The 13,079-nt window shown below is 41.7% G+C and overlaps 1 protein-coding gene across 2 annotated transcripts in view; it reads right to left on the bottom strand.

Annotated features, from left to right (window-relative positions):
• The window catches only part of TTC23 (tetratricopeptide repeat domain 23), a 63,480-nt gene that overhangs the window by 19,402 nt on the left and 30,999 nt on the right, over positions 1 to 13,079 (bottom strand). For both annotated transcript variants that reach the window (XM_029065878.2, XM_029065879.2), the window contains exon 7: positions 1,167 to 1,269. In XM_029065878.2, coding sequence (XP_028921711.1) covers positions 1,167 to 1,269 — 103 coding nt within the window. The remainder of the gene's footprint in view (positions 1 to 1,166; positions 1,270 to 13,079) is intronic.

The following is a 13,079-nucleotide window of genomic DNA, read 5'->3' on the forward strand; positions in this document are numbered from 1 at the left end:
AGGTACAGACCATATCTCCTCCTCATTAGTACCCTCCCAAGGACTTAGTACAGTGCTCTGCACTCAATAAATATTATTGATTGATTGATTGGGTGACTTTACAGGGTTGGCCTCTGTAGTGAACAGGGCATGCCTCTGACCTCCACGTCCCTACATGAGCCCTAAATGGTCATCAATATGGGGCCTTCTTTATTTACTGCCCCAAACTATGGTGTCTATAAAGGAGGTCCATGGCACTTTTTGGCCTAATGACATCCCAGCCACCAGACCTGTTTCCCTACCCAGTTAGAGGACCTTTTGAACATGGTTTTGTGTTGGTCTAATCTGGCCTGAGGAAGACTCTACCACCTGGCCTCCCAAGGGCACCAAAATCTTTTCAATCTAATGTATTCCTCTCTGTTCTGCACAAATGCTTCATCATTTTAATCAGTTTTGTCTTATTTTTAATATATTAATGCTCTGAAAGAAACCGATTTAGAGAGCTCAGAGGAAAGGACTTTGGGTGACTGTACGATGGATGGAAAGAGATAAGGAAAGATTCAAGGGAAGGGATGGCAGAGGCCCCAGAAAACCATGAAAAATAATTTGGTTCATCACTGGTCTCCTTGATTGGTTCCAGATTGCCAATATTGTTTATTTTTTCAGAAAAATATTAATCCTTAAGAACTATTTCAGGGAAAAACAAGGTATGTTGTTGATGATGATAGAAAGACAGTCATACTCTTCATGATATATATTTCTGCATTAATGACCTTGCAATGAACTTTTAAATTTTAAAATCTCCTTAGGGAGGAATAGCAAATTCTCCTTTCAGTACAACTCTGATTAAGCAATTTCCCTGTGACTCTAAGAGCTGCCTCATAATGCTTCTGGTGGATAATGTCCTGCTTAAAAAAGGAAAAGAATTAAGACGAAAGAGGCTCCTTAAGAATATAAATCAAAGGCTCTGAGAAAGCGTTGGAAAGAACACAGTGACATGAGCCAAATATGCAAAACTAAACAAACGAAGAGGGCTTCAGGATTCTGCACTTGGCTAAGATCAGTTTTACGTTTCAACTGCAGCACATGAAAAATAACTATCAAAATTACTGATTTTGCAGAAATATATTTATGCGTGCACACATTTGCAATTGACAGAAGTATGACTATGCCTTTAAGGATCTCACCATTGTGCTCTGGTCTCGGAGATGCGACAGCAGCTTGTGCAATTGAGTGGGCTGAGTCTGCAGCCTCTGCTGATGGACTCTGAGTCCGAGCAATGAAATGTGCCTGTAGGGATGAAGAGAGAAAAAAATGATGTTGACATGACATAACTTCGCTGAAGTGGCACCCAGCTAGCAGTTCTTGCAGAGAAAAGTCAGAGAGCTTTCTAGAAAGCTGGAAGAAATGACTTATTAGGAAGAGGACCTTAGAGCTAGATAAGTATTAAGGAAACATGACACTGTTAACTTAAACGATTCAGAAGTTTAAGTTATTTTCTTTCATTTTCTCTCCTTTAACCCCCCAGTCTGGTCTCCATCCCTTTCACTCACCAATGACCTTCTTCTTGCCAAATCCTCTACTCCATACTAATCCTCCTAGACCTCTCATCTGTCTTTGACACTGTGGATCACCCCTTTCTGGAATCATTATCCAACCCTGACACTATCCTCTCTTCGTTCTTCTCATCTCTATAACTGCTGCTCCTTCTCAGTTCCTATTATGGGCTCTTTCTCTGCCTCCCACCCTGTAACAGTGTGGGGTGGTCCCTCAAGGCTCAGTTCTGGGTCCACTTCTATTCTCCAACTACCCCTACTTCTTTGGGGAACTCCTTTCCATGACTTCAACTACCATCTTTACACAGATGATTCCAAAATTTACTTCTTCAGTTCTAACTTCTCTCCTTCTCTGCATTCTTGCATTTCCTCCTGCCTTCAACTTGCCCCCTCCTTCCTTACCTCACTGATCCATTATAGTTCAGCCTGTACACATCACTACTCTGTCACCAATTTGCTGACTGTGCCTCAATCTCATCTATCTTGCTGCCAACTCCTTTTCCACATCCTCCCTCTGGCCTGGAACTCCCTCCCTCTCCATATATGTCAGACCACCACTCTCTCCACCTTCAAAGCCTTATTACAGCCTCATTTCCTCCGAGGCCTTCCCCGATTAAGCCCTCTTTTCCCTGACTCCGTCATCTATGTACTTGGCTCTGTACCCTTTAAGCACTTGATATTCACCCCACCCACAGCACTTATGCACATAGCCAAAATTTATTAATTATTGTAATGTCTGTCTACCCCTCTAGTCTGTAAGTGCTCATTGTGAGCAGGGAACACGTCTACCAATTCTGTTCTCCCAATCACTCATTATGATGCTCTATACACAGAAAGCATACCATAAATCCCACTGAGAGACTTTATAGTGATAATATATAGCATATACATTAGACAATATTGAGCCTGCTGCCAACAGAATGTTGTTCAAGTTCGAGTTAACTCACTTCTGTCATATTAATCATTTATTTTAGATGAATGAAAAACACATTCATGAATATTGACAATAATGTATATATTCATATAGAGATTTGTCCTTCATAATAGCAAATGATTTTATCAATGAATGTGAGTGGATCTGAAAAGCAAGTCTCCTTCACACTTTTCCTCACCTCTTGTCCAACTGACGCGAGAGATGCCTTTCTGAATAGGGGCCTCTAACAATAATGGAACTGCTGCCCCACATCCTTTTTAACTGAAAGCTCAAAATTGTGTTGCTTGCAGATTATGAAGGACTTCAGTTTAGGCCTTCAAAATATACTTTATGTGTTACGAAGGGATTACAGGTGCAAACATGAAGGAAAAGGATTTAGAAAGGGGAGGAAATCCTACAGTTAGCAGAACATTCACTTGTTTCTGTTTTGCTTTTCTTGTCTCTTGCTCTGTCCTTCATATGGCCACAGTTGGTTGGCAAGGGTGGTAAATGCCATCTGTGGCTGTGGAGAAGTCTGTTTCAAGTGAGACCTCAGTAGCTTCTCAGGCCATTGTAATTTTACAAGTGGCTGGGTCTTCTCTTTGGCTTTTTTCTCCCTAAAACCAGTGCCCGGTAATTCAGTATTGAAAAATACTAAGCCAGTATACTATACCCACTAAAGAAACTGACAAGTACATTACATATACTTGAAATCACTGAAATCATTAACTGGAGAGTTTGCATAAACTAACTTAATTTGTGGGCTCACCTACAAATTAAAGCATTCATTAAGGACATAGAATATGAAGCATTACATTAAATGGTACAAAAAATAGAAGGACAATGATTCTGACAAAGACTATGGTCCACACTGACTTCATAATCTAAAGGGTGGAAAAGGGGACAGAGAGCACAAACCCAGGGAAAAATATGGCTAATTCAAATAAAAATGACAACACTAAAAATTTTCAACTGGTAATTGCAAACAAAATTTACCACAGTAAAAATAACTTCAGGAGTATTGGGAAGGAAAACTTTTTTTTATTTGTTTTATTTTTAATGGTATTTGTTAAGCACTTACTATGCCAGGCACTGTACTAAGCACTTGGGATAGACACATGCTCATCAGGTTGGACACAGTCCACATTCCACATGGGGCTCACAGTCTTAATCCCCCTCTTCCAGATGAGGTAACTAAGGCACAAAGAAGGAGTGACTTGACCAAAGTCACACAGCAGACAAGTGGAAAAGCTAGGATTAGAACCTAAGTCCTTTGACTCCCAAACCTGTGCTCTTTCCACTAGGCTACGCTGCTTCACCTTGTTCTCTGGCTCCTCATTATTACCTACAGAGCCACCCTTGATCCATAATTCTACAATGATCCCAAAGTTCCAGAGATCAGAATTGACTTCTGACCCCCATGTGCTTCTTTTTGGGGCTGTGATCTTTTTCTGGAGAGTAGGAATGGGGAAGAACATGCTGGTCATCAGATAGATCTCATTTTATACCTTAAAACCCCAAATCAACCCCACTGATTTTTCCAAGGGAAGGGAGAAGACTAATAATTCCTAATTCCTTATTATGAGGACTGATAATAATAATAATAATAATAAAGGAGAGGACCTACTATTTCCTTCATCTTCCTTCCCATACATGCCTTTCTTGAGAAGACAAGTCCTTCCACACTCTCTTCCCAGAAGCCATCAGCAAAAATGTCTTCTTCCCTTTACAGCCAATTTCCTGGCTTGTTTATTTCCACAATGCCTGTCAGAGTGTCATGTGAATGTAAGATACATCTAGGAGAGACTCACTTGCTAAATAGCTGCCCCTCCCTCCCTAACCAACTACCTGAAAGACTGGTTGAAGCACTTATCCTATCCAACCTTGACTACTTCATCAGTCTCCTTGCTGACTTCCCTGCTTACTCTCTCCCCACTCGAGTCCACACTTTGCTCTGCTGCCCAGATCATTTTTTTAACAAAATGTTCAGGCCATATCTCCCCATTCCTCAAAAACCTCCAATGGCTGCCCAACCACCTCAGCATTAAACAGAAACTCCTCACCATCGGCTATAACACGACCTGCTCTTCCCCTCCTACTTAACCTCATGCTTTCCCATTACAATTCAGACTGAACTCCTCTAAAAAGAACCTATTTACTGTGCCTCCAACTCTCCTCATTTGCCATGAGACCCTTGCTCATGTTCTCACTCTTTCCTGGAATTCTCCTTTTATATCCATCAGACTACCACTCTCCCCATCTCCTTCAAGAAGCCTCCCTCCCTTCCTCTCCATTTCTACTCTCCAGAAAAATATCACAGCCCCAGAAAGAAGCATATGGTGATCAGAAGTCTATTCTGATTTCTGGAACTTTGGGATCATTATAGAATTATGGATCAAGGATGGCCCTATAGGTAATAATGAGGAGCCAGAGATCAAGGAAAGCAGCACAGCCTAGTGGAAAGAGGACAGGCTTGGGAGTCAAAGGACTTGGGTTCTTCCCTCACCACACCCTATTCTCCCTCCTTCTGTGTTACCTATGTACTTTGAGTCTTTACCCTCTATGCGCTTTGACACTCCACTCCCAACCCCACAGCACTTATGCACACACATCCTTTATACTCTGCTGCTTTTTCTGGCCTATAATTTATTTTAATGCCTGTATCACTGTAAGTTCCTCGAGGGTAGGAATCATATCTACCCACTCTATTGTGTTGTAGTAATGATAATAATGGCATTTTTAAAGGCTTACTATGTGTCAGGCACTGTTCTAAGCACTGGAGAAGATATAAGATCATTAGTTCACACACAATCCCTGTCTGGTAGGAGGGGGAACAGGTATTGAATCCCTATTTTACAACAAGGGAACAGAAGGACAGAGAAGTGAAGTAACTTCCCCAAGGTCATAAAGCAGACAAGTGGCAGATCTGGGATTAGAACCCAGGTCCTCTGACTTCCAGGCTGATGCTCTATCCACCAGGCCATGCTGCTTCTCTGAAGTTCTCATTCTCTTTGAAGTACTTAGTAAAGTGCTCTGCACACAATAAGTGCTCAAAACTATTGATTGATTGAAATCAAAATTACACTGAGAATAGGATGAAAATTATCATCCAAGATGAACTATGCAGTAAGTTGGATAGTAGTAATTATTGTTCTTGGTTACTGGTGTGATGGGATTTTTCCCCTCCAAAGAACTAGGGTAAATAAATACTGCCAAGATGGATCTTTTCTGGTACTTGAATTGTTTAGGGAAAACAGTAACCATCATATGCAGTTATCCATGTTTAGTCATCCTTGTATAATACACAGTCTACAAGGAGTAGAATAATAGAAGACTCTGCTACTGTATTCTGAAAATTTTAAATAAGGCAATGCTCGAAGTAGAATAATGGCAACAGCAGCTGCAACAAATTTTTTTAAAAAATGTATGGTTTAGGGCAGCTTAATCATATTAAAGGCACTGTCAATAATTGCCATTGTCAATTTTTTTAGTGAAAAACCAGTTTTAAGAACTTAAACATTTATCAAACATCAAATTTAATGTTTAATTTACCAAGAGAAACTTTTAGAAAAGATAATTTACAAAATATTTAACTCTGATCTCTTTCCTTTCAATGAGAAACAAGCTACGAGAGCCTACTACCTCAATCTGCACAGTGTATATGTCAGTTTGTACGATTTCTGCATAATACAGATGTATCCCTTCACTGGAGTTGTTCTTCGGTTCAAACATAATGTAATTAAATTACATCTGGCTCATTAGGCAGCCAGTGGTCAGGGGATTTGCTTTAATGCTTTTTGTCAAAAATTCCCCAAAGTGTTTTTATTTTATCATGCATGTTTCCCCACTGGCTTCGGAGTCAGCTCTGTGAATCTAGATTTGGGAGTGGGGAGAGTAACTCTGAGAGGCTGTCATTTCTGTGATGTGCATGTGTCAGGTGCACATGCATGTGTCAGGTGAGCTGCTCTGGAAACAGAATTTGATGGGGAAGTACATTTACTGTACCACAACACAAATGTCCTGAAGCAAGCTCAAGGAAAACAAAAACTTTATGTGGGGAGTAGAAGAGAAGAAAGTGGCTTGTTCTTGATTTTCATTAAGACTACGGACCATAAAATCAGGGTCTCACAATTATTTGCTTTTCAGAAGTGTAAATTGGAGGTCTCAGAACAGTTAATGTAGGGATAGCTGGTGGTCAACTGTCACTGATATCACTTTTCTTCCTCTACTTTGACTCTACCAATTGTGCAGTAAAAGTTACTGAGTGATTCTGTTCAGAATGTGATCACAAGGATAATTGTACTTCCAGGCTCTTCCTAATCATTAGCTAATAGCTGGAACTCTCTGGTGCTAAGTATTATTTAAGGAATCTTTTAAAGGAAAATTCCCTTTTAGGTATGAATCTGCATGGAACAAACCTAATCATGGGTGTTAGGTTATCATTAGCAGGTCCTGGCTCATACATTCAAGATTCAGTGTCTGGAATGACTTACCCCTTGTCCTCCTCAAAGCCCACCCTTCCATCATGAAAAAGGTTAGACTTACCCTATTCACGGTAGTTCTTTGCTGGGCTGGAGGTTCTGTCAGCCTATCTGTACTCCACCCACCCTGGCCAAAGTTGGCTGGGAGACAGGAAGGAGACACAGGACTAAGTGTGGGGAAAAAACACATATGCTATCTGTCAATCAGGTAGACACGCTCTTAGGGTTCTTGGGGAAGCTACTGGAGCTATTCTTATACTGCTATTACTACTAATAACACCTACTGTTACTACTATTACTATTGCTATTACTGTCTGGGATCTCCAAGGGCCAAAGATTACAGCTCAGGGACAGAAGTTCTACTGCATATATAATAATAATAATGATGGTATTTGTTAAATGCTTACTATGTGCAAAGCACTGTTCTAAACATTGGGGGGGATACAAGGTGATCAGGTTGTTCCACGTGGGGCTCACAGTTGTAATCCCCATTTTACAGATGAGGTAACTGAGGCACAGAGAAGTGAAGTGAATCCTCCTCACCGTCCCCCATTCACGCCTATCCCGCCGTCGACCCCTGGCCCACGTCCTCCCGCTGTCCTGGAATGCCCTCCCTCCTCACATCCAAGGTCACAAAGCTGACAAGTGGCAGAGCCGGGATTGGAACCCACAACCTCTGACTCTCAAGCCCGTGCTCTTTCCATTAAGCCATGCTGCTTCTCTACTAAGCCACTGCATAACCCCAGTAGCCCTACTGTCACAGAGCTATAATCCTTGGCCCCTGGAGCCTTCAAACAGTAGGAGTAGTTGTGGTACCTTCACAATATCGCCAAGAACCGCCCTTTCCTCTCCATCCAAAGGCTATTGTGCTGGTACAATCTCTCACAATATCCTGATTGGATTATTGTATCAGCCTTCTCTCAGATCTCCCTTCCTCCTGTCTCTTCCCACTCCAGTCTATTCTTCATTCCACTGCTCGGATCATCTTCCTACAAAAGCGCTCTGGGCATGTCACTCCCCTCCTCAAAAACCTACAGTGGTTGCCTATCAACCTCCGCACGAAAAAAAAACTCTTCACTCTGAGTTTCAAAGCTCTCCATCACCTTGTCCCCTCCTACCTCACCTCCCTTCTCTCTTTCTACTGCCCACCCCGTACACTCCGCTTCTGCCGCTCACCTCCTCACGGTCCCCCATTCATGCCTATCCCACCGTCGACCCCTGGTCCATGTTCTCCCACTGTCCTGGAATGCCCTCCCTCCTCACATCCACCAAACTAACTCTCTTCCCCTCTTCAAAGCCCTACTGAGAGCTCACCTCCTCCAAGAGGCCTTCCCAGACTGAGCCCCTCTTTCCCTCTGCTCTCCCTCCCCCCTTCCCACCCTTTGCTCTTCCCCCTTCCCCTCCCCTCAGCACTGTTCTCATTTGTATATATTACTTATTACCCTATTTATTTTGTTGATAAGGTGTATATCTCCTTGATTCTATTTATCTCGATGATGTTGTCTTGTTTTTGTTTTGTTCTGTTTTGCTTTGCTGTCTATCTCCCCCATTTAGACTGTGAGTCCGTCACTGGGCAGGGATTGTCTCTATCTGTTGCTGAAATGTACATTCCAAGCTTTTAGTACAGTGCTCTGCACATAGTAAGCGCTCAATAAATACTATTGAATGAGTGAATGAATGAATGGTAGTCTTAGTAGCAGTAGTAGTAATATACTGAACACCCACTTGATAAGTGCACTGTACTAGACACTTGGGAAGTACAAAATAAAGAAGGGCCACATTCCCTTCCCACAAGGAATTTACACTCTAATATGGAAGACAAAAAAATATTTACACACAGGATAGAGGGATAGAGAGAGGGCTATCTTGTTAGAGTCCCTACTTGTCACAATTTTTTTGGTTCAAAATACTAAATGTTCAATGCTAAATTTTGTGTGCTAGTAAAGTTGAAATCATGAAAGTTCTGCCTAGAAGGATAGCTCTATTTCACTTTCAGGAGGAAACACTGTATTTCACTCTATGGTGTAGACTTTCTTCCTCTGGATACAAGAGAGGATAATATTCATTCACTCTTGTCCGCAGTATCTGTAAATACTTACAAGCCCCACAGCTATGACAGATAAAAGGTTTTAATTCACAAAATTTGAAGGCACAAGTTTTTTCTTCTCTGGGAATTATTATACATGTCATTATGGGCCCTGGGTCCTATAAAACTCAATCCATGACTGTTGTAACAATAATAATGGTGGTATTTGTTAAGTGCTTACTATGTGCAGAACACTGTTCTAAGCACTGGGATAGATACGGGGTAATCAGGTTGTTCCACGTGAAGCTCACAGTCTTAATCCCCATTTTACAGATGAGGTAACTGAGGCACAGAGAAGTTAAGTGACTTGCCCATGGTCACACAGCTGACAAGTGGCAGAGCCGGAATTCAAACCCCTGACCTCTGACTCCCAAGCCCATACTCTTTCCACTGAGCCATGCTGCTTCTCTAAATAAGGTAGTATTCACTGTTAACAGAGCCTTGTTAAAGTTTACTTGGACACTTTTGTAATCAACCATGAGCAAGCTAAACTGTGCATAGCAAGGGCATCTGGCTACCCAAGGTCAATGCTTCACAGTCTCTTTCTCTCTCCCTGAGGAGGGGCCTTCTATAATGTAACATGAACCTCAGGGCATGAAGATGCCTGGTGCTTAACTGAGCAATGAAAGGAAGCTGAAAACAGAACCCTAGATGATTTGATGAAAGCCCAAAGAGGAAAGCAGCAGAAGAACATTTTAAAAGCAGGTCAGGAGGAAAGGGCTGAAACAAAAGCAAGTTCCCTTTAAGAATATGACAGACGACCTTGGAGGCAGCTTTCCAGATCTCAATTATAGCTTCTCTTTGGGGACGTGAAGGCAACTTCCTATCTCCGGAAGAGATACAATCTAAAATAGATGTATTGCCCAATTTTCCCTTTCGAAAAAGAAAGAAATCATAATGTCCTACTTGGTTTCAGGTTTTGGATAAATAAGGCACTACATTCTTAGTTCTGTGCCTCTGAACCTGGTATTCACTCAATAGACTGATTAGCATTTTGAAGGGAGCTTCAAAAAACAGAAAGAAAATATTTCCTATACAGAACCCAGATGACACACCTACAACAGATAAATTAATCAGGTAAACAGTGTTCCCAGGGTGGATTCTGAAGAGGAATCTGAAGAGGATTCAGGGTAAATGGTTCAAAAAAATATTCATTTTCTCAGTTAATGCTTGCCTAACATGTGTAGGCATTCCTTAGGCTTTTCCCTACAGATCTAATGTGTTGTATCTTGCTTCAGTTATAACAAAACTGACAATGTCAAGCCTATTCTTGGTGCTACCAATTGAAATACTGAAAAGGTTATTCCAAGATGCCACAAACTAGATATGTGAAAGACATAATTTTAGGAAAACTACTAAAGAATACAGTTCTATGGATAAGAACCTAACATTTACAATTGCAGGATACCTGCTGATTATGAGGGTTATACGCTGAGCCACATTTAAAAGGTAGCTTTCAAATCTGGGGATTCCGCCTCCAAGTATTTCTGTATTTCTACAGAGTGGTGGGGCTCTGGCTAACTTTCTGGGCTTCAATTTCTCCATCAATAAAATAGGAAAGATAAATAATAGAACTTCAAGAAGATCATAGTGAAGAAATAATGAACTAAATGTAAATTTTAAGCCCAAGACACCCTTCTACGGGGGGGGGGGAGAGAAGTTTTTCAAATACCTTTTATCCCTAGCCAAAAGTTTAATAATAATAATAATAATGTTGGTATTTGTTAAGCGCTTACTATGTGCCGAGCACTGTTCTAAGCGCTGGGGTAGACACAGGGGAATCAGGTTGTCCCACGTGGGGCTCACAGTCTTAATCCCCATTTTACAGATGAGGGAACTGAGGCACCGAGAAGTTAAGTGACTTGCCCAAAGTCACACAGCTGGCAAATGGCAGAGCCGGGGTTTGAACCCATGACCTCTGACTCCAAAGCCCGTGCTCTTTCCAGTGAGCCACGAAGTTTACTGTGCAGCACGAACCTAGAAGAACTGTAGAACACGGGTTGCAATTATCCATTCCAGCATAACATCCAAAAGAATTGGGCTTTATATTTGTACTACTGTAAAAGAAAGATACCATGTGACTATTAACCAGAAATATTTTACTGAGAAGTACCATGGTATAGTGAATAGAGCACGGGCCTGGGAGTCAGAAGGTTATGGGTTCTTTCTGCCTCAATTACCTCATCTGTAAAATGGGGATCAGGACTGTGAGCCCCACGTGGGACAGGGACTGTGTCCAACCCAATTTGCTTGTACCCACCTAAGTGCTTAGTACAGTGTCTAGCACATAGTACATGCTAATTATTATTATTATTAATACATTATTTATGAATGTTGTTCTAGACTGTCTCCATGAAAGATGGATATGTTAGTAGTTGTGTGCATGTGCGCTGACCATGATCTCACCAGGAAAGGGGAAGATGGACCAAAGATGGACCTTGTGAAGACCCCAAAACTAGACAAAAACCCAGAAAAGCCTCTGCTAGCTCCTTTGGAAGGCCTTACAAGTCAGTCCTGAAAACTGGGAGGAAGTCTGTCACCTGACAGCTGAGAGTCAATCAATCAATCATATTTATTGAGCACCTACTGTATGCAGAGCACTGTGCTGAGCACTTGGAAAAATACAACATAATGGAGTTGATAGACTCATCAGGGAGTTGGTGTCTCGGTCATTTCTTCTTTGACCTTAGAGACCCTCCCAGCCATGAACTCTAGCCTAAGGAAAGCCCAGAATTTTTCACCTCCCAAGACTGGAGATATAGGATGATAGGCTGGTGTGTAGAATATTTGAGGAATCAATGGGAGACCAATGAGGCACAAATGCCTGAAGCCACTGAGGTCCTAACCGCAGAAGGAAGACCTGAGAAGCAGCATGGCATAGTGGATAGAATACAGGCCTGAGAGTTAGAAGGTCATAGGTTCTAATCCCAGCTCCACCACTTGTCAGTTGTGTGACCTTGGGCATGTCATTTGCTTATCTGTGCTTAAATTATCTCATCTGTAAAATGTAAAATGGGGATTGAGACTGTGAGCCCCACAGGGGACAGGGACTGTGTTCACCCCAATTTGAGTGTATCCACCCCCGTGCTTAGTTCAGTGCCTGACATTGAGTGTACAGTGCCTGTAATTACTTAACAGATATCTTATTTATTTATTTCTTTTTTGAGAAGCAGTCTTGCCTAGTGGATAAAGCACAGGCCCAGAAGTCAAAAGGACCTGAGTTCTAATCCCAGATCTGCCACTTGTCTGCTGTGTGACCTTGAGCAAGTCACTTAATTTATCTGTGCCTGTTATCACATCTGTAAAACTAGGATTAAAACTGTAAACCCCATGTGGGACAAGGACCGTGTCCAACCTGATTAACTTGTATCTACGCCAGTGCTCAGTACAGTGCCTGGCAAATAGTAAGCACTTAACAAATACCATTTAAAAATAAGGTGTGAATGTGAAAGTCAGCAGGTGCATAAAGGTGGGAAGCTAAAACAGGCTCTGGCACTGGCTCCTCCTTGTTCCAGTAGCCCGCTGCTGCCTTCCTCCTACCACATACCGGAGGCCCATCCAACCTCGAGGTAAGCCTATTTCTTTCATTTAACCATGAGGCCCACTTGTTGGCAATTAATCTTACTGCACCCCATTTATGACTGCCTACTGAGTCCGAGGGTTGGAAATCACCATTGTGGACAAGGAGTCGCTTCAATTGCCAAACTTACTTCCTGGAAAATAAGAACATCAACAAATGCTATTATTGATCGTACCAATGGAGCACTCAGCTCAAATTTCCTCACTTCAACATTGGTAACAAGTTACTTGAAGGAACAGTGTAATGATTAGCAGTCGAGTAGTGGGCCTCAGCTTGTCACCTTGTAACTTATAAATTAGGCTATAAACTCATTGAGAACAGGAATTGTACCTTTTAATTTATGTTGTCAAACACCTAGTAAAGCCTCTATCCTTAGAAGGTGTTCAATATACTGCTGATATCGATATATTACAAAGTATCTAGATACTCATTTTGCCATAAGTTGAGGTGCTTCCTGCCATGGAAAAAATAAGACATAAAATAG

Source organism: Ornithorhynchus anatinus, chromosome 5 (assembly GCF_004115215.2).
Source record: "Ornithorhynchus anatinus isolate Pmale09 chromosome 5, mOrnAna1.pri.v4, whole genome shotgun sequence".
NCBI classification, from domain to species: Eukaryota; Metazoa; Chordata; class Mammalia; order Monotremata; family Ornithorhynchidae; genus Ornithorhynchus; species Ornithorhynchus anatinus.